This window comes from Heterostelium album, assembly GCF_000004825.1.
Source record: "Heterostelium album PN500 unplaced genomic scaffold PPL_contig15, whole genome shotgun sequence".
In the NCBI taxonomy this organism is placed as follows: Eukaryota; Evosea; class Eumycetozoa; order Acytosteliales; family Acytosteliaceae; genus Heterostelium; species Heterostelium album.
This window is the reverse complement of record NW_008805092.1, coordinates 658,471-679,579: the sequence shown is the minus strand read 5'-3', so window position 1 is coordinate 679,579 and position 21,109 is coordinate 658,471. Positions and strand designations below refer to the sequence as shown.

The following is a 21,109-nucleotide window of genomic DNA, read 5'->3' as shown; positions in this document are numbered from 1 at the left end:
GTTGTTGCTTTATTATGGTCGCCTTACAACACAGATTACCTACAACCTATCTACCAACCAACCAATGATAAGAGGAAAGGATGTTTAAGTCCTTCTTTATTAATATTATTGATTCATTAGAGAAATCTTTGATTGGGCTCTAATAGGGAGAGAAAAAGAAAAAAAAATCATTATATTATGTGAAAATTGGTTGTTATATGATTATTGAACATGCACATATATTATTTATATATATTACATGCTATTATACAATGATTGTAATATTTGTTGTTGTTGTTGATAAAGAAAGTGGTTTTGTGTAGTAGTTATATAAAAATAAATATAATATTGGTTTTGTTTTATAGTTGTTATAGTTGTTTGTTGATTATGTAGACGCAGCCAATGCAATAACAACGATCAAAACCAAAATTAAAACACAAATGCAAATCCAATGACCAGTTGTCTTTGAATCCTTTGTCAAACGTAAGATACCTCTCGATGCATTTCTAATTTTCGTTGATGTGCCATCAACGTGGTCATTCAGGTCGTCTAGCATGATACCCTGCTTCTCTGCTTCGTTACCGATGGTAATAGCAATGTCTTTCTGTCGCATAATGCTATTCGAGAGTGAATCTAGCAGTTTATCTTGATCTGCCATCACATCTTTCTGTTTATCTAAAAGTTGTTCATTATTAAAGTGACGTGTATATTCAGTGTCTTGAGGAGGTGATCCCCATTTTCTTCCACCGCCATCTCCACCTTCAAACAATTTACTCCTAATTAGTTTCAAATTAACAGAATTAGTTAAAACACTACAACAAGATATCTTTCAAACCTGACTGTTGTTTCAAAAACAACAACAACAACTACTACTACTTACTTTGCATCTTGTGATAAATATGGTGTATTAAAGTTTGGTCTATTAAAACCACTATTATTACTGTTGTTACTATAATTATTATTATTCATTTTCTAAACAAAATATAAAATATGAAACTATTAATTTCCAAAACTAAAACTTGTAAATCTTAACTATCTATCTTATTTTTCCAATCAAAAAAAAATTAAATAAGTAACTTTAAATAAAAATTAATTTATTATTATTCTTTCACCTTTTTTTATTTTATTTTTTATTAATTTTTTTATCAATTAAAAGATGAATAATAATAATTTGTATTATTTTACTTTTTTTTTATTATTTAATTAATTTTTGTGGGGTGTATGAAATGAAACTTCTTTGTATTTTAGGAATAACGTTATTGTTTGGAAACAACCAAAATTGGTGTGAATATATTGCAAATAATATATTTTGAAATTATTTTATTTTTTCAACTTTTCTTTTCATTTTTTTTTTTTTTTTTGCAATATATTTATTTTTTATGGTCAAAATGAGTTGACTTTTTTTTTTTTATTATTGTGTGGGCATTTTTGATCCAACGCATCAGCAGACACCCCCAAAATTACTGTGATATTGCAAAAACGACCAGAAAAAAAAAAACTGAAAATATATTTTTGTATTGGTCAAATCAACATCAAGCATTCAATTGAAATTTATTATTGTTTTCTGTATCATTCAAAATTCATTTGTTTCATTTCATCTCATTTCATCCAACATTTATTTATTTATAAAACCTTTCTTATTTTTAAATTAAAATAAAAAAAACAAATAATCTTTTAAAAATGGTATGTTCATAATTGATAATTGATTGTTTAATATGTGATATGATAAATAACTAACAAATAAACAATTGGTTTCCAACCTTATATAAATTAATTAATTAATTTAAATAGAACTCACGTACCTTAAGACAAAAGACTGAAAAGTATCACAACAACATTGAAAAGAGAGGAAAGGTTGAAATCAAGAAGAAGGAAGAATCCATTGGTCTCTCACCATACGTTCTTGCATTCATTGTCTTTGTAGTTGTTGGTTCATCACTCTTGCAAATCTTCAGAAGTCAATAAACAATCAATCGACAACAAACAAATTGCAACATAACAACAAAACAACAACAACAATAATCAAAAAAGTCAATCAATTGTAAAGTTGATTGGAAACCAAAACACCTTCACCTTTCTCATCTTTTTAACAACCTAACCATACACACCCACACAGATATCCGATCATTGAATATAATGTGATTGTCATGTCAATATATAACAAAACCTGTACAAAAACAATCATTCCAGTGAACTTTTAAAACCCAATTGCCATTAATAAACAATTAAAACAATATTTGTTTTTATTTTTTTAAACAAAATTGTAACATTAAATAAAATCAACCAACTAAACAACAAAGTATACTTTGTTTATCTCTTTTAATATAAAAATATCATAATCATTTGATGACTTTTTTTAATTTTTTTAATTTTTTTTTGAATAGTGTGAAAAACCGAATGATCATTAATTTTCATTGATTTACATATCTATCTTTCTATATTCATTTCATTTATTCTTTCTTTTTTTTCTTTTTTGTTAAAAACAAAGATAAATAAAGATGAATAGTTTAATAAGATCAACAACATCATTGTTTAGTAGATGTAATGGTGGTGTAATTGGTGGTTTGGTTAGAAACATCACTGATTTGAAGAAGAATTCACCACGTGTCAAGAAATCGATTTGCATCTTATCGAACGGTGCTACCATCCCAATATATACATCATTACCATACGCACCAGTTTGGAGATCAACTATCGATATCTTTTCAACCGTTCCAGATTATCATTTCGACAGCATCAAAGACATCAAACAAAAACGTAGAAAGCACCAAACCAGCAAATATAGTGAATTCAAAAAGAAGAGGTAACTAAACAAACAAACAAACAAATTCAATGTTATTAAATAATACAAACAATAAAAAACTAAACCGAAACTAACTAATATTTACCAATTATAGATAAACAATATAATAATATGTTAACTTTATAATAATTTATATATATAAATAAAATTAAATAAACTCGAGTAATATAATAGTTTAAATTAATAAATAATAAATAGTAGTTTTATTAGTTAGTTAATGTTGTTGATTCGGGCTTTGAAGATGTGGTTGTTGAAGTTGTAGTGGTTGTTGAAGATGTATTTGTTGTTGATGTCGATGTAGATGTTGTGGAATTATTATTATTATTATTATTATTATTATTATTATTATTATTATTATTATTTAAAATTGGTTTGTTTTCACAATCTTCTATTCTTTTAATAAATTCAAATAGACCAGGTATTTTAGCGTGTGTAGATAGTTGGTCAATCGATTGTTTGTTGTTAAAGATTGAGTTATCGAGTTGTTGGTGTTCTTTGTAGAGTATTTTGTTGTGTTGTTGTGATACACGCATTAAATTCAATCCACCTTTTACAGCCATCAAGTGACTATAGAGTCTGTAAAGATTCCAAGCGAGAAATACATTAGGTCCCGGTAGAATGGTTGCCGCTGCAGTCAGTGGAATCAACGCCAGATTTACACCTGCCCAAAACTTATGATATTGAACACGTTGTCTCACCACGATATGAGTGTATCTCATTGCACGTCTATCACCCAACGCCACAGGATAGTTAATAGTAAACACAGGTCTTTGTTGTCTCTCGTGAAACTGTTGAATTGCCAACTGTGTATTATTCTTATGATGGTGATGGTGATGATCTAACAATGGATTTACTTTGTGATGTTGTTCAGTATTGTGTTTAATAAAAAGATTATCATCATTTATTTTATGAAATCTGAATATGTTAATATAAATAGACATGTTAATATTAGTGATAGTTTATTGAGTTGTTAAAGCAACAGCAACATACGTTATCATTATAGATTCTTCAGGATGTATTCTCTCATCTAGTTTACGAAGTAATTGCTTCATTTTACCTTTTATACCTTGACCTTCAACAGCATTGTCAATCTCTTGCTTAGACTCTGATGCTTTATCCTTTAGGAATTGTATCATCTTTGATATTCTTCCTGGTTTGTCTAGTGTAGCAGCTGCACCCGAAGAACTCGAGCTAAAGTCAATGGTAGACTTTATCAAAAACTCTGACTTCTCAGAGTAGAGTGTCCATCTTTTGTTTGCCAGTTGAATCAGAAATACTCTCATTCTAATTATATCTGACTATCTAACACTGTCTCTAGTATTATTAATAAATATCCAGTCAGAAATTCTATTGCTTTTCGTTTACCACCACCACATATTTTCAAAAAAAAAAAAAGATAATTTTTTTTTTTAAAAGAAAAATTAGTACAACTTTTTTGTTTTTTTGTTTAAGAGAATAATAAATAGTGTTGGTCCTAATTTGTTATCACTTTTAATGTTTTGTTTAATCTCAACAGTATGTCAATCTGAAGAATATTCTCTTTGAGAATGAGAGCAAAAAAAATGTAATTTGACAAACACTTGATGCGATCGCTTTATGTGAAGATGTATACTTTTACTACTTCACATTTTAAATATATATTTTAAAATACATATCAAATCAAAGAGGTATATTGTAATGGTAACTAATATTGTTTTTACTACCTTTGTAGAGAAATAAATTATAAATAGAGAAATGTCAAGTTTAGAAATTAAATCTGTTGATAAAGTTTGGTATATCACTGGTGCTTCGAGTGGAATCGGTTTGATACTGGTAAAGCAATTGTTGACCTATGGATTCAAGGTCGTTGGTACGACAAGAGATAAACAGAGGTTGGTCGATGCTGTCGGTCACGTTGGCAACACCGATCATTTCTTGGCGGTACAGGTTGACTTGCTCAATGAAGACAGTATAAAGCAATCGCTGAACGATTCACTAAATAAATTCGGTAGAATCGATGTTGTCGTTAACAATGCTGGATTCTCGATTTCCGGTGCATTGGAGGAGAATTCCGACAAAGAAGTCCGTGCTAATTTCGACACCAATGTGTTTGGCGTTTTCAATGTACTCCGTAATATAACACCAATCCTTAGAAGCCAACAATTCGGATATGTATTCAGTATGTCGACGATCTGTGCACTCCAAGGTCTTACTGGCCACAGCACCTATTGCGCCACCAAGTTTGCACTCGATGGATTGATGGAATCCTATGCTCAAGAAGTTAAACCATTCGGTATTAAAGTGACTATTATCAATTTAGGTGCTACCAGAACCCCTATTTTAGATGTAAGTAAAAGAGAATATTAATATTATTAAAAGTTATGTAATATCAATTAATTTACTTTAAATTATTAAAAAAAGGCCGATGTCTATAAACCAAATAAACAAATCGAAGACTATAAACATGTTCATGGTGTTTTAGATTTCATTATCAATCAGTATAGTGGAACTCAACCATGTGATCCATCGAAAATATTGGATATCTTAATTAGAGTTTATCAATCAGAGGGTGATACTGCACATCTCTTTATTTCTCCAGAGTCACACTCAATGCTTAAAATTAGAACAGATCTGTTGTTCAATGACCAAAAGAGATGGGAAGAATTTACCAATCAAACTGACTTTGAAACAAACGGATCAAATTCAGATATGACACCTTAAACTGAATCTAATAAAACTATTGGTTAAGTTATATCAATGTATTATTTTTTTATCAAACAAAAGAAAAATGTTTTTTTATCAATTTAGGAACAAGTAAATCATATTATAATTTAATTTTATAGGAAGTAAGAGTTAGTTCTTAATTTATTTTATTTGGAATTGAAAAGATCTTTTGTTTTCTAATTGATAGTTTGACATTTTTGACATTACTATCCAGGTTTAAAAGCCCGATATCTAAATTGTAAAAGAATAATATCTTTTTTTTTTTTAATAGTTTATAAAAAGATCAAAAAATCTACCAATTAAAAAAACTTTTAATTCTTTGTTCAATAGTGGCCACCCGTAAATCACTAAAGTCACTGAATCTATCGAATCATTGCTATAGAGAACCTTTATATAACAGTCCTATCATAGATAGTGCATCATTCCATCTTTGTACTGCAATCAAGACAACCGATTCATTGAGACTTACTGTATCTTGTCATATTCTCTCAAGTTCATTCTATTATGTATTGGCTGGTAATGAAAATCGATCCATCCAATACTTGAAATTGAGAGGTATTGACCTTAAGCATCTGAAATCAATAGGAGAGATGTTGATATACAACAATACTCTCAAGATATTGAATATCATGTGCTTAAGTGATATATTATAGTACTCTACACTCGAAAACAGAATCAGGTACAGAACAACATACTAATAGCAGTAATATTAATAATATAGAGTTTAAGATCGAAGCAACAGAATTATTTGTAAGAGGTATTAAAGCTAATGAAATTTCAAAAATATTAAAAATTTTATTATTATTTTTTAATTCCAACAATGAACACCAATAAAAATATTTATTTATTGTTTTTGTTTCGAAAAATAGATAAATTCCAGGTTTAAATATTTTTTTTGTAAAAAACAAATCTTTAAATAAAAAAATAATATTACAAATATTTTTTATCTGTATCTATTTTACAAATATAAAAAAAATATCTTTTATTTTTAATTTGTTGACTTATAAACAAAATTATTGAAACCAATAGGCAATCCAAAAAAATTAAGAAGTTAGTTATAAACTATTTACAAAAAAAAAAGATATTGTTCATAAAAGTACAAAATAAGAGTTTATTTGTAATAATTAAAGAATATGATATTTTATTTAATAATTGAAAACTTTTAGATAACTTTAGTAAATATTTAAGTAACAATTTTAAAAAATAAAATATTTAAAAAATTATTAAAAAAAAAACTTAATTAAAAGTTTGTTTGTTTTTCTGTTTTTTTTTTTTTTTATGTTTATTAATTATTAAAAGTATAATAATAGATAGATAATTATATTATAGTTAATTGATGAATTAAAAGTGTAGATAATATATTTATATAATAGTAATCAAGTAGTGTGATAGATAAGATAGATAATTAGATAGTTTAGTTAGAAGTGTATATAGTTAGTTAAAGAACCATAATATTATTATTTATTAGCATCATCATCATCATCATTCACAAACATTTATATATTGTTTCTTATTTTTCTTTTTTTGTTTGATATTATTGTGCACTGACTTTTTGTTGTAGTGTAATTGAGAGGCAATCATTACGGACTCTCAGAATAGATCATCAACCTTGGAGGGACAAACACCTTCACAACGACGAAGAAGTCGACAACAACTTGAATCTGAGGAACAAGAACTACAACAACTACAACAACAAGAGCAACAACAAGTAGAAGAAGAAGAAGAAGAAGAAGAAGAAGTATTACAAGATATAGAAGAACAAGTAGAGGTAGAAGTAGAAGTAGATCAATCACCAATTGTAAATAATAATAATAATAATAATAGCAATAATAATAATAGTAGACCACTAAAAAGAGTTAGATTCAATATGTCGAGTGACAGTAATAATAATAATACAAATGGTACACATCCCCTAACCAATGGAGTTGGTACTGCTGATTTCCTAATGAATCCTGACGAACTGATCACAATGAGTGATGTCAATGGCGAGAGTACTGCATTCAACAAAAATGAACTGATAAGACTTTTAATTCAATCATTACATTATCTTGGATACAAGTATGTTATCAATTATATATTAATACTTTTAAAACATTCACAAACAACTATGATAACTGATGGTAATGACGATGAATATCTTATTAACAAACACCATTTTTAATAACATTATAAAAGGAAATCGGCAGACTTTTTGGAGAAAGACAGTGGTGTTAACCTACAGACACCAGAGGTAATGCAATTTATAAATAGTACAATGGAAGGCGATTGGAAGAAAGTTGAAAATCTACTGCCATACCTAAAGATTAAGTCACAAAACGATCTTGATGTATGTGTCAATATTTTTATATTTAACTGTCATCATTATCATGATCATCATCTTTAGTAGTTATTAATGTTTTATCATTAATTATTTTAGAGTGTAAAGTTTTTAATATATAGTCAAAAGTTTTTGGAGTTGTTGGAGATTAAGAAAGTTAAAGAAGCATTGGAGTGTCTGAGATGTGAGATCACACCAATCAGTAAAGATCCGCACAAACTACAGTCACTCACCAGTTTAATAATGTGTACAGATACCTTGGATTTAAAGAAACGTTCATTTTGGCCTGGTGCTGGTCATCTTTCGAGAACTAAATTACTTAATGACATAAGAAGTAAGTATAGATAGATTGCTGTTGATCAATATCAATCAATCCTTTAAGGATAAATGTCAACAAACAACAATCACTTATTAACTTGTTATTATAGAATTTGTTAGTTCAGAGATAATGGTACCTGAAAATAGATTAGAACAACTCATTATGCAGGCAATACAATATCAAACCACTAAATGTCTATATCATAACACTACGAAATCACATTATAATTTATTTGAAGATCATGCTTGTAATAGGTATGTCATCAACACAATATTATTGTTATTGAAATTTGATCGATCAAATTATTAACAACAACAATATAAATCCAATCTTATATATAGGAATCAAATGCCATTGGAATGTAAATATACTTTAGCAGGTAAACATAGAGATGAAGTATGGTACTTGAAGTTTTCGAATAACGGTAAGAAGTTGGCGTCTTGCTCCAAAGACTCACAGATTCTCATTTGGGATATGTCTACGTTGTACGAAGCGGTTCCACAGGAACCAAGGGTGTTGGCCACTCTGAGCGGTCACAACAAAGACGTTTCGTATCTCTCATGGTCACCCGACGATCGCTACCTCATCAGTGCATCCTCTGACAACTCTGTGAAGCTGTGGTCGGTCGACGAAGCCGTCTGTCTCAAGACCTACTCGAAACACACCGACGCTGTGACATGCTGCGCTTGGCACCCGGACGGCAAGCGTTTCGTCAGCGGTGGCAACGACAAGAATCTCTACCTCTGGAACATCGCCACTCCAGAGACTACACACCAAGTCAGTGTACCAATTAGAAGTTGGGCATGTGCTCGTGTCAACGACATGGCGATTCACCGCGACGGCAAGCAACTCATCGTTATCTGCCAGGAGAAGAAGATCCGCATCTTTGACATCGATGCAGAGCGACCAGAGATTAGCATCGCCGAGACCGAGGCGATCATGTCGATGGCGCTCTCACAGGATTCGCGCTACATCATCGTCAACACCTCCAACCAGGAGATCCACTTGTGGGACCTGGAGAAGCGCATCATCGTGCAGAAATACCGTGGACAGCGTCAAGGTCGCTTTGTCATTCGATCGTGTTTCGGTGGTGTCGACGAAGGTTTTATATTGTCGGGCAGCGAAGACTCTAAAATATACATTTGGCGTCGTCAGAACGGTGCACTCCTCGAGTGTCTCTCTGGACACACCAAGACCGTCAATTGTGTGGCATGGAGTCCTACCGATCCCTATTTATTTTGTTCGGCGAGTGATGACGAAACCATTAGAGTTTGGACCAGAAAAGAATTGGAATTATCCAACTCCTCCAATAATGATTCAGTCTCCAATAATAATAATAACAACAATAATAATAGCGCATCTGGAAGTAAATTAAAATCAAAATAAACATATAACCAAAATTTTTTTATTTATACATCTATTTATTTTTTTATATTGAATATATAATAATACTTTGATTTTAATGATAAATTGTTATGACTATTTAGTGATTTACCAATGTTTCAATAACAAAGTCAAAACTCTTTCAAAAATTTTAAAATTCTATAAAATATATTTAAATTCTAAGATTTATTATTTATTTGATCAGTAATTCACGCTTTAAGAGTGCCAAAGTGTAGAATGTATATTGAAGTGAAAATAACTATTGACTCTTCCCATATTTTCAAAAAACATTTTACTTGAATCTCCCAATTAAAAATTCTATAAACATTCTTTTTTTTGTCTTTAAAATTCCAATAGATACATGTCAATTAATTTTCTAAATACTAGTAATAAATCTTCTGGACAATCTAAAAAATTGAAAAAAAAAAAAATCTCTTTGTTCAAATTTATTTCTTACGCGTTCAATTTTAATAAAATAATTTGATAAAAAAAAAATGGTTTTTTTACCTTTAAAATTTAAATGATTATTAGTGTAGATCACATAAGAAATTGAAAGAATGATAATATAGCGTTGCTAGGTCAACTATTCAATACCATGAGTGGAATACTGTGTAAATGACCAAACACCTCTTTTATTAGAATTTTTATTATTATGAGAGGGTTTGGTGAGTTTCCGTTGTTGGAACTTAACTCAATTTGGGGAAAATACAAAAAATTTTCTAAAAAGGAATTAACTTACCCAACAAAAAAAAACTTTAGATACAAAAAAAAAAAAAAAAAAAAAAAAACTAAAATTTTTTTAAAAAAATAACTTCAATTAATTATTGAGTTTCATTTGTTCGAATTTTATTAGTAAATATATATATTTTAGATATATAAATCATCTTACAGAAAATGAGTAAAAAGAAAGTATCTTATTTCTATGATAGTATGTATTTATAGCTAATAACTGTTTTTTGTAATGATAATTATACTTTATTTATTTATTTATTACTTTGAATAACATAACAGATGAAGTAGGAAATCATTATTATGGACAGAATCATCCTATGAAACCACACAGAATTAGAATGACACACAACCTTGTCTTAAACTATGGAGTTTATAAAAAGTTGCAAATATTTGTATGTTTGCAAACATTAGTTCGTTCGTTTAATTTAAAAGAGAGTTTACTAATCAATCGGTCATCATTACAATTACTTTATTATACTATAATTAATTAAATAACTATAGAGACCAAGAAAAGCAGTTGAGAATGATCTCACCAATTTCCATTCGGATGATTATATCAATTTCCTAAGATTGATTACACCCGACAATATGAATGATTATTCAAAGCAATTAATTAAATGTAAGTAAAATAAAATCATCATTAATAAATTGATATCTAGTTACTTACTTACTTACTATCTTTACTAATAATAACACAATAAATAGATAATGTAAGATATGATTGTCCAGTTTTCGATGGAATGTATAACTTTTGTCAGATTTCATCGGGTGGATCAATTGGAGCAGCTATCAAACTCAATAGAAAAGACTCTGATATTTCAATCAATTGGGCAGGTGGATTGCATCATGCCAAGAAATCAGAGGCATCCGGTTTCTGCTACACAAATGATATCGTTTTAGCTATTTTAGAGTTATTAAAGTATGTTGTTTTGTTGGTGGTGTTGTTGTTGTTGTTGTTTTTATTAAATCTTTGGAGATCTATCGATAGGATTGATTACTAAATTTGGAAATCCGTCATTTATTTTATCTATCTTTTAATAGACATCATAAACGTGTAGTTTATATCGATATTGATATTCATCATGGTGATGGTGTAGAAGAGGCATTCTATACTACCGATCGTGTAATGACAGTATCTTTTCATAAATATGGTGACTACTTCCCCGGTACCGGTGATGTCAAGGATTTAGGTGCTGGCAAAGGTAAATACTACGCTTTGAATTTCCCACTTAAAGATGGTATCGATGATCACAGTTATCAAAGTATATTCAAACCTGTAAGTTATCATTGTTTTCTACACAAATATACAGATTGCTCAAGTTATTAACAAACTATTATTGGGCAACCAATAATTAAATTCTATTAGGTTATGCAAGGTGTTATGGATTCATATAGACCAGAGGCTATTGTTTTACAATGTGGAGCGGATTCTTTGACAGGTGACAGGTTGGGTGGATTCAACTTGTCTCTGAGGGGACATGCTCAGTGCGTCGAGTTTATGAAGTCGTTCAATCTGCCGTTGATGATTCTCGGTGGTGGTGGATACACAATCAAGAATGTCGCTAGATGTTGGGCCTATGAAACATCGATTCTGGTGGATCAGGAACTCTCTGACGAGCTGCCATACAACGACTATCTAGAGTACTTTGGTCCAGACTACCGACTTCACATCACTCCCAACAACATGGAGAATCAAAACTCCAAAGATTATTTAGAGAAATTAAAGTATGTTCCATATATGCTAATTAAACCCAATCATTTATTTCAAATAATTAACAATTAAAATTTTATTTTAATTTAGGATTCAAATTTTAGAGAACCTTAGACACTTGAATCATGCACCAAGTATTGCACATCATGATATACCACCCGATGCATTCAACGATTCCGAAGACGAAGATGATGAGGATCCAGACGTTAGAATTTCAGAGGCAGAGAGAGATCGTCGTGTTCAAAACGCCGCAGAGTTGTCCGACTCTGAAGAAGAGGATGGCAGAAGAAATGAGATGAACGGTCTCGAAATGACATCCACTTCAAAGAGAAGATCACAAGTCTCAATTATGGCATCCGATAAAGAAGCGAATTCAACACCTTATAAACAATACACAAGAGATAGACTCTACAGTGGTGAAGATTCTGATTGCAATATGGAAATGTAATATAAAAAAAAAAAAAACAATAATAACAAAAACAAAAACAACAAAAACAAAAATCATCATCTTATGCAAAAAAAAAAGAAAAATATCAAAAACAATCAAACAGATATCTATTAAATCCAAATAAATAATCAAAACTTAACTATAAAAAAATAACAATATTTTTACAATTGTATCTAAAATAATCTTTTTATCTTTTTGAAAATCAGACTTACATAATTTTGTGAACTCCAATGCATTGCAATTGTATAAGCCTGGTCCATTATAAATACGTACAAAAAAAATAAACAAAACTTATTTTTATCTATTCATGATAATATGTTGATTATATCATGATGCTTTGAAGTGAACATATCTAATCATTTTTAAGTTTGTATTTTTTTGTGGTGGTGATCATCTCCACAGAACATTCTAATTCAATTTCCAATGCATTACAATTGCCCATCAGCAAAACACACAAACTTAACTTTTAAAAAAAAAACAAATCTAAAAATTAAAAAAAAAATTTGCGAAAATTAAAAAAAAAAAGAAAAAAATAGTGCAAACAAGCTCCTTATCCCTGTTTGGATGTTTTTTTTTAATTTTTGTTTTTGTTTATTCCAAAAAAAACAGAACCATCCATTCTTTTCTAAAAATCGGATTAAAGTATATTTTTTTTGATGTTTTTTGTGATTAATCAATCTGTTAATTTTTTTTTTTACTTTTTTCTTTTGGTTTTTTTTGGTTTTTTTTTTTTGATGAAAGGCTTATAAAAGTTAAATTTGATTATTGGAGATAAAACTGTTGATACACAACAATCAATATAACAACACTACAACAATAGCAACAACAGATATTGTAGATAAGGTCCTTGTTATTTAGTAAACAATTGTTAACAACTAGCTAGGAAAACTTCTATGACAATTGTAGAACGATCAATATTGTTTTAATATTTTGAGAAATTCGTACCACACCCATATAATAGCCCCTTTCCACTCACAACTTCACACCCACTAATTAGAGGCTCAACACCTTTTTATTTCACATCACTTCCACTCACCAAAACCCCCTTATTTCTCAAATTATAATAATCTTACACACTCAAATACATTATCAACCAAATCTGATGTAAAAGAAAGAGATATCACGATTAGTCAGAGCAAGAATAGAAAGAACTTTAGCAATCAAAGTTTAAAAGTGTAAAAATAGATAGAATAGTAGTAGAGTGCTAAAGTAGTAGTTAGTAGTTGATAGTAATATATTCAACTACCTATTAAATATTTGCTTATTTTTAATTTATTTGTATACAATTATTTATTTATTTATTTATTTATTTATTATTAATTAGTTCCAAAATGGAAGAAATCAAATTCAGTAAAATATCAACACCCAATAATAATACAATTTCATCACCATTGGTATCACCAAGTAATAGTAGTAGTAATTTATCAATGAACAGTAGTATGAGCAGTAGTTTAGGCGATTCAAATGGATTGAATAATTATTATAGATTGATAGACTATTATATTGTTTGTGGTATAAATAGATCAATTGTAATAGATCAGATTGAAAAGCCATTCCAAGTAGAAATATTAGAGAGATACCCAACACAGAATCATGAACAAGCATTACCACCTCATATTTGGATGGTATGTCAATCAATCAATCAATCATTAAAAATATATCTTTTTACAATCAATCATTTTATTAATATTATTAATATTATTAATTTATTTTAGTTTTGTTTTCCAAATGGATTATATATTAAAGATAAAAAAGAAGAACCAAGTTTATCAACTTTTTGTTTAACAGAATTGGATGGATCGAGATTTTATGCTGCATCATTGGTTTATTATCAACAAATACCATCTGATCATATTGTATGTTTAGTTAATCTATTAAAAGAAAAAATAATGAAACAAATTGATTATTTATTAACACTTTTTTTTTATATCCAGGATTATAAAGATAAAAAAGTATTATATTCACCAGTTTCAATTTGTTTATTATCAAGATTTCCATGTTATTATTTATTACGAGAGTTACTTTGTTATATCTATTCTATTCCAAAGGAGCACCATCACCGATTTCCTTTTGAACGTTTGATCTCCAATGTTGTCAACGATTTGCCACGCATGATCGCCGGTTATGAATTCACATATGTTGCACCACCATTACATTCCTACCCACTGAAGCCTTTCAAGTATGGAATTCCCTCGCAATACATGTTCCCACAGGTCGACGTCAACTTTGGTATCATCTTTAATATTCTTGGCACTCAGAACGTCCTCAAGATATTCTCACTGGCGCTACTCGAGCGACGTCTACTCTTTATCAGTTCGAACCAATCGCTTCTCACCATTGCCTGTGAATCAGTGTCGAACTTACTCTACCCATTCTCATGGCCACACGTCTACATTCCAATTCTCCCGAATATTCTTATCGATTTTCTTCAGGCACCGACACCACTCATCGTCGGTATGTACTACAACGATAAACGTCCGTTCCAAATGGACAACAACGATATCACAATCGTCAATCTCGATCAACAGACAATCACGATTCCCTCGACAATAACACCACCGACACTTCCCGAGCAACAATGTACAATACTTCAAAACCGTATCCAAGAGATACTCTATCCCGACCTATCAAACATCAGCATAGCATTCCCACCTCCAACACCGGCACACCAACAACTCCCAAACCTGAACAACGATGACAAGATAAGAGCAGTATTCCTAGAATTCTTCCTTTCATTCTTCTACGATGTAAATTCCTACCGATATCTACTTAGAAAGTATCCTAAACCAATCACATCATTCAACACTGCATCCTTCTTAATGAAACATCAAGATACTGAAGTAGTTGTAAGTTATATTCGAATAGTAACATTGAAATAGATCTAATTTACTTATAATCTCAATATCTTAGAATTTCTTAACAGATTTAATTGAAACATCAGCTGTAACAACATTTTTAGATCAAACTCAAGATAATCTGTCATTCTTTAATTATATATGTCAGTTAAATCAATTTGAGAATTCACAAAGTAAATTAGCTGCCGCAGCAGCAGCAACAGCAGCAGCAACAGCAACAACAGGATTAACAAGTAGTAATAGTAGTAATAGTAGTAGTAGCTCCAGTGAGAATGGAAATAGTGTTGGTAGTGCATCGACCTATGTATCATTCTATCAAACAATAGTTACACATATTTCGAAAGTAAAGACTAATCCTGATTATGAATCAGTTGAAATACCTGGTTTGGATGACACGAATGTTGACAATGAGGGAAAACCTCTACAGCCATCATATAGTTACACTGATATTCCAGAGATGAGTGAGACTCTCTACTCTTTGAGAATACCATATTCCAAACAACTAAACAATTATAAACCAAGAAGACCATCATCATTAGCAATGAAACCATTAAATCAATCAACAATCAATAATAATAATAATGGTCATAATGATAGTAGTAATAATAATAGTAGTAGTAATAATAATGGTATAACATTATCATCTTCACCATCTAGTTTCAATGGTGATAGTAGTTTTAGACGTGGTTCATTATTAAAGAATATACCTCAATCAACTATTATTTTGGCAAACTATAGTGGTAGTAATGGAAGTAACTCTAATGGTGCTGCCAATGCAAATGGTAATGAGGATAACGAGGTATTGAGAGAGTTTATCGATCGTTATACAGAGGCGATATTCGATGATAACGAAGAGGTACCAATCAACATTGAACAACAAAAGCTGTTACTCGATGTATTTGCTATTCGTAAGAGTAGAACTTACTTTGTAGAGTCACTGGCTGCTCATTTCAACACAAAGAAACCGTTGTTAACATTTGGAAATTGGCGTCTATTCCTCCTAGTAGAGATCATCAAGAAGGTATTCAATGAATGTGATCGATCTGCTGACTTTAAGACTGCATCTACACTATTAAACAAAATCAAAGAGTTTTACTATCAAAACAATAGTAATCAAGAGCCATTATATGTATGTAATAGTTAATATTAGCTATTTAATAATCATTCTAACGCTAACTAATTAACAATTCTTTTTAATATATATATTTAGAATCATTTCATAAATTTATCATTATGGAAGAATATACATTTCTGGGAATCATCATTCTTTGATGCAGTTCAATTACTGAGAAAAGAAAAGTTGACATCAAAGTACAATGATTATCATTTGGATAACTGGGATAATCAAACACCAGAGAAACAAAAGATAATGATTGAGAATGAAGAAGATATATTGTTTACATCGTTGTCTTCCTATGCCTATCAGATGATCAAACTCAAGGTATCCCCAGTAGCAACCTCAAAGTTTATCGGTAAGATGTCGATGCTCACCTCACTCAGCGAAGAACATACACAGACACTGGTTGAACTCATCGATAAGATACACAAAGCACATACAATGGAAGCACAAACCACTGGTTCAGTAGGTCCTCATATTGCATTATTAAATAATGTAGATAGTTCATTTGTAAGTACAAATTAGAATTATTATTCATTAATTAATTAAAAAGAAATAGTTAGTTACTAATTAAAAACAAAACTCATTATAATTATAATAGAATAAATCAGATATTAAATACTTTACAGCATCTGTTAGAAGAAATATTGAAATCGAAAAGGATGGAGCTAAACAGATCTATACAAAACTTATTGAAAGTACAAGAAATGTATGTATCTAAATAAGAATTAAAGATGATTCAATATCTGATTCTTTTAATTTAACTATATATATAGACAAAGGTAGTATATCCAGATAGACATGAAAAACATACACCTAAAGATACATTGGTTGAAACTGTATCGGAGAGAAAAGATGGATATACAGTATTAACCTTGAAAGGTTCAAAAGCTGGTATTTCAAGTATGGCAATACATAATAATCCAAAGTCAATTATAACAGGTGATCTATCTGGTCATATAATGATTTGGAATTATGAAGATGGTCAATTCCAACAAAAGTTAACAAATCATAAAGATAATGTTACGTAAGTTATTATTATTAATATTTGATTAATATTCAAACTAAACTAATAATCATATAAAAATATAGTTGTATTGGTATTGGTGATTCAGATGTGTTTGCAAGTGGATCAAGAGATAGAACATTGAGAATATGGAATCATTCTAATAGTGAATGGAGATGTGTTTCAACACTACAAGAGCATACAGCAGAGATATCTTGTTTAGAGATTAAGAGAAATGTAATTCTTACTGGTTCATATGATTATTCTGTTATTGTAAGTATAAATAACATTATATAGGTATTATTAATTTGAAAACAAATGTTAACTTTTTATAAAACTACAATTGTAGCTATGGGATGTAAGAACCAATAGAAAAATAAAAGCTTTTAATGGTCATAAACAACATATTCTTTCGATTGCACTGGGTGGTCTTGGTGGTGATTCAATGGCAGTATCAACATCGAGTGATACCACCGCTCGTATTTGGGATTTGAGAACGATGAAGTGTCTACATGTCCTGAATGGTCATAACGATTGGGTTGGTAAAGCCGTTCTCGATGGCGATCGTAACTTGTTCACTGCATCCTATGATGGTCTAATCAAGATTTGGGATATTAACAGTGGATCGCTCAAGAAGAATCTCACCGGCCACAAAGGAAACATCAGTTGTCTCACTTACAACCATAACAACGGTGTTTTGTTGTCGGCCGGAGAAGACACTCTGATTCGAGCATGGGATTTGAAGTCCGGTCAAGTTCAAAAGGTTTACAAGGGTCACAAGGATGAAGTGAAATCACTGCTCTACGAAGACGATCTCATTGTTAGTACGGCGAACGACCAGACCATCAGAGTATGGAATGCATCGACCACTATGTGCAGCAAGGTGTTACGTGGACACAACGATTGGGTGAGAACATTGGCCGCGCCTAAACATGCATCGCTCAACCGTTTTGTTACCGCGGGATTCGATGCCACCGTTAAGATCTGGGAGATGGATGCTGTAGTTGTATCACCACCACCCGTCGTCATAACACATTCGCTCTCGGCATCCTCAACTTTCAGTCACACCGGTGTCACCAAAGACAGCGCCAAACTATCGTCGAAATCATTCATAACCAGCAGTACTTCCAGTGGCATTCCCATACAACTCAGCTCAAGTGGTGAGATATCGATTTCCGGTGGAGGTAAACACAAAAAGTCATCGAAACAACACAAAAAGAAAGCAAGCTACGATCCTAATCTTCATTCCAACATGAGTAGTCTAAATCTAAGCAATCCAACTCCTACTTCTTCTTCCTCAAACATTCAAACAATTAATAATCATATTAGTAATCTTGTTGGAAGTAATCATATTCTTCCAAGTAGTAGTTTGAATAGTTATAGAGATAGAGATACAAGTATAAGTAGTATCAGTAGTAACAGCAGTAGTAGTGTTGGTGGTGGTGGTACAAGTAGAGATAGAGATAGTACAAGTAGTATCAGTAGTATTAGCAGTACAGGTAGTAACAATAGTCATCTTAGCAGTGGTGTTGGAAGTCTAACCAGTGGCGGAAGCAGCGCCAACTCACTACTGGTATCGTCAATGTTATTGTCGACCTCGTCCACCTCATCGTCGTCACTCTCGTCATCACTCTCATCGACACCATCGACAGCACCCTCACCTGCAACCACACCACCCAATGGATGGCAAGTCTGCTCTCCTACCAACAGAGAACGTAAAGCATTCGATAGTAGATAAACAAACACATTAATACATACACACACACACACAAATACAAATATTTATTTATTAAATTATTAAATAAAAACTATTAAAATAAAACTATTTTTTTTTATTTTTATTTCTTTAACTAAAACAACTAGTATACTTCATATTCCATTTTTAGTCCACTTTGGAAATTAAAAAGATTATGAGTGATTCTTCAACGTGGTTTTTGCAAACATCAAAAAAAAAATTGAAAATTTGATCAACGTGGTTTTACTGACTGATGGTGAAATTTGGTGAATCTTAGTTAGGAAACCAAAAAAAATTATCGAATCAATGTTTAATAAAAAACTATATATAGATATGTAATTTTCAATTTTAAGATATCAAATCAAATCAAAACAATAAAATAAATAATAATATATTTAAATATAAATTGCTAATATTAATACATAATTAAATAATTAAAAATGGGATTACTTTTCACTAAAATTGCAGAATTATTCGATCCAAAAACAAATCATAGAATTTTGATGATTGGTTTGGACGGTGCTGGAAAGGTAAGAATTAAAAAAAAACAATTTAAAAAATAGTCTATTAATTAAATTCCTCAATAGACAACATTATTATATAGATTAAAAGTTGGAGAAGTAGTTACAACAATTCCAACCATTGGATTCAATGTTGAAACAATCGAATATAAGAATATCAACTTTAACGTTTGGGATGTTGGTGGACAATACAAAATCCGTACTCTATGGAGACACTATTACCAAAATAGTACTGCCATAATTTTCGTTATTGATGCTACAGATTATGAAAGAGTCAGTGAAGTTCAAGAGGAGATTGCCAAATTGACCACCGAAGAATCTTTGTCAGGAACAACTTTACTTCTATTTTTGAATAAACAAGATCAACCAAATGCAATGAACTCTGCACAACTGATAGAACAACTCAGACTCAATGATATTAAAGATAGAAAATGGTATATCCAACCAACTACCGCTACTACTGGTGCTGGTATTTTCGAAGGTTTAGATTGGTTATCTAAAAGTCTAAAGAAATAATTGTAATAATAATGTATATAGATATTTTTAAAAATAAAGATCTTTAGAATGGATTTAAAGATCGTGATCTAAATCATGACTTCTTTATTTTTACTAAATTAGATTAGTTTTTTAACTAGATATATAGAGTATACTAGAAATAACTAATCATTTCGAAATAAAAACAAAAAAAAAACATCTTTAATTAATAGACAAATCAAATTTCTTTCTGATAGAATATATTTATAATTCTAGTTTAATGGTAATTATGATAATTAAAATAATTTTTTTCAAATATATTTATGAAGCTCAGAACTTAAAAATTTATTATTATTTATTTTAATTATATTATTTATAAAAATTAAATTTTGTGTTCTATTACCCAAAAAAAAAAACTAAACTAAATTATCTCTTTAGATTATACTTTAGTGCTTCACTTTACTCTCTTTTACCAAAAGAAACCATTCTTCAATCTTTTTGGGTAAAGAAGCATTATGCAATATTTTAGAACAAGTGCGATTCGACAAAAGATCATTATTAAATATCAAACCTTTAATAAAAAAATTTGTCTATTTAAACAATAAAATAAACTATCTTCTAAATACTATGATCACTACATCAGCCAATGAAATAAGTAAAATCAACTCATTAATTAAAACAATAAAACAAAATATTACTTAATTTAATTATATAACTACAGTGCTGGTGGTAAAGTCAACAAATGGACAGGAATGTTAACAAAACACCGATGCGCATAGATAGATACCTATCTATTATTAATGTAGTGATTATAGAGTTGAATTATTGGTGTAATATTATTGTCAATAACATGTTATTGCCAACAAGATTGTTTGAAATTTCTTCTAAAGCTGTTATCAGTTTACTTTTAAAGAAAAACAGCAACAAGAAGAATCATATCAAAAGCTCATTGTTCACTAACTTTATTGTTTGATATCGATTCAAAGTATTCAAAATTCTAGAGTAA

General features: G+C 30.2%; 8 protein-coding genes across 8 annotated transcripts; 6 read left to right on the top strand and 2 right to left on the bottom strand.

The window, feature by feature from the left end:
* Positions 1–364: 364 nt before the first annotated feature.
* syn8A (SNARE domain-containing protein) lies at positions 365–948 on the bottom strand (the record flags this gene model as incomplete). The annotated part of the gene is made up of 2 exons (XM_020577306.1): positions 365–755; positions 860–948. The coding sequence occupies 2 exons, from the start codon at positions 946–948 to the stop codon at positions 365–367; spliced, it is 480 nt and encodes a 159-aa protein (XP_020432980.1).
* A 711-nt stretch (positions 949–1,659) lies between these two features.
* On the top strand, positions 1,660–1,944 carry PPL_06449 (RAMP4 family protein; the record flags this gene model as incomplete). The annotated part of the gene is made up of 2 exons (XM_020577305.1): positions 1,660–1,662; positions 1,771–1,944. The coding sequence occupies 2 exons, from the start codon at positions 1,660–1,662 to the stop codon at positions 1,942–1,944; spliced, it is 177 nt and encodes a 58-aa protein (XP_020432979.1).
* Positions 1,945–2,477: 533 nt separating this feature from the next.
* PPL_06448 (uncharacterized protein) lies at positions 2,478–2,880 on the top strand (the record flags this gene model as incomplete). The annotated part of the gene is made up of 2 exons (XM_020577304.1): positions 2,478–2,782; positions 2,877–2,880. 2 exons carry the CDS (start codon positions 2,478–2,480, stop codon positions 2,878–2,880), a joined length of 309 nt encoding a protein of 102 aa, XP_020432978.1.
* Positions 2,881–2,988: 108 nt separating this feature from the next.
* PPL_06447 (mitochondrial K+-H+ exchange-related family protein) lies at positions 2,989–4,065 on the bottom strand (the record flags this gene model as incomplete). Its single annotated transcript, XM_020577303.1, has 2 exons — positions 2,989–3,697; positions 3,773–4,065. The coding sequence occupies 2 exons, from the start codon at positions 4,063–4,065 to the stop codon at positions 2,989–2,991; spliced, it is 1,002 nt and encodes a 333-aa protein (XP_020432977.1).
* A 451-nt stretch (positions 4,066–4,516) lies between these two features.
* PPL_06446 (SDR family oxidoreductase) lies at positions 4,517–5,482 on the top strand (the record flags this gene model as incomplete). The annotated part of the gene is made up of 2 exons (XM_020577302.1): positions 4,517–5,107; positions 5,183–5,482. The coding sequence occupies 2 exons, from the start codon at positions 4,517–4,519 to the stop codon at positions 5,480–5,482; spliced, it is 891 nt and encodes a 296-aa protein (XP_020432976.1).
* A 67-nt stretch (positions 5,483–5,549) lies between these two features.
* PPL_06445 (WD40 repeat domain-containing protein) lies at positions 5,550–9,884 on the top strand (the record flags this gene model as incomplete). The annotated part of the gene is made up of 9 exons (XM_020577301.1): positions 5,550–5,575; positions 5,886–6,040; positions 6,207–6,242; positions 7,057–7,543; positions 7,661–7,811; positions 7,902–8,136; positions 8,231–8,375; positions 8,463–9,487; positions 9,862–9,884. 9 exons carry the CDS (start codon positions 5,550–5,552, stop codon positions 9,882–9,884), a joined length of 2,283 nt encoding a protein of 760 aa, XP_020432975.1.
* Positions 9,885–10,398: 514 nt separating this feature from the next.
* Positions 10,399–19,111, top strand: PPL_06444 (WD40 repeat-containing protein; the record flags this gene model as incomplete). Its single annotated transcript, XM_020577300.1, has 16 exons — positions 10,399–10,432; positions 10,516–10,628; positions 10,738–10,855; positions 10,942–11,155; positions 11,278–11,512; positions 11,603–11,961; positions 12,038–12,391; positions 13,720–14,020; positions 14,111–14,251; positions 14,330–15,241; positions 15,306–16,379; positions 16,461–16,877; positions 16,969–17,076; positions 17,144–17,394; positions 17,460–17,646; positions 17,723–19,111. The coding sequence occupies 16 exons, from the start codon at positions 10,399–10,401 to the stop codon at positions 19,109–19,111; spliced, it is 6,207 nt and encodes a 2,068-aa protein (XP_020432974.1).
* Positions 19,112–19,548: 437 nt separating this feature from the next.
* On the top strand, positions 19,549–20,145 carry arrB (ADP-ribosylation factor family protein; the record flags this gene model as incomplete). Its single annotated transcript, XM_020577299.1, has 2 exons — positions 19,549–19,638; positions 19,696–20,145. The coding sequence occupies 2 exons, from the start codon at positions 19,549–19,551 to the stop codon at positions 20,143–20,145; spliced, it is 540 nt and encodes a 179-aa protein (XP_020432973.1).
* Between the last annotated feature and the right edge of the window lie 964 nt (positions 20,146–21,109).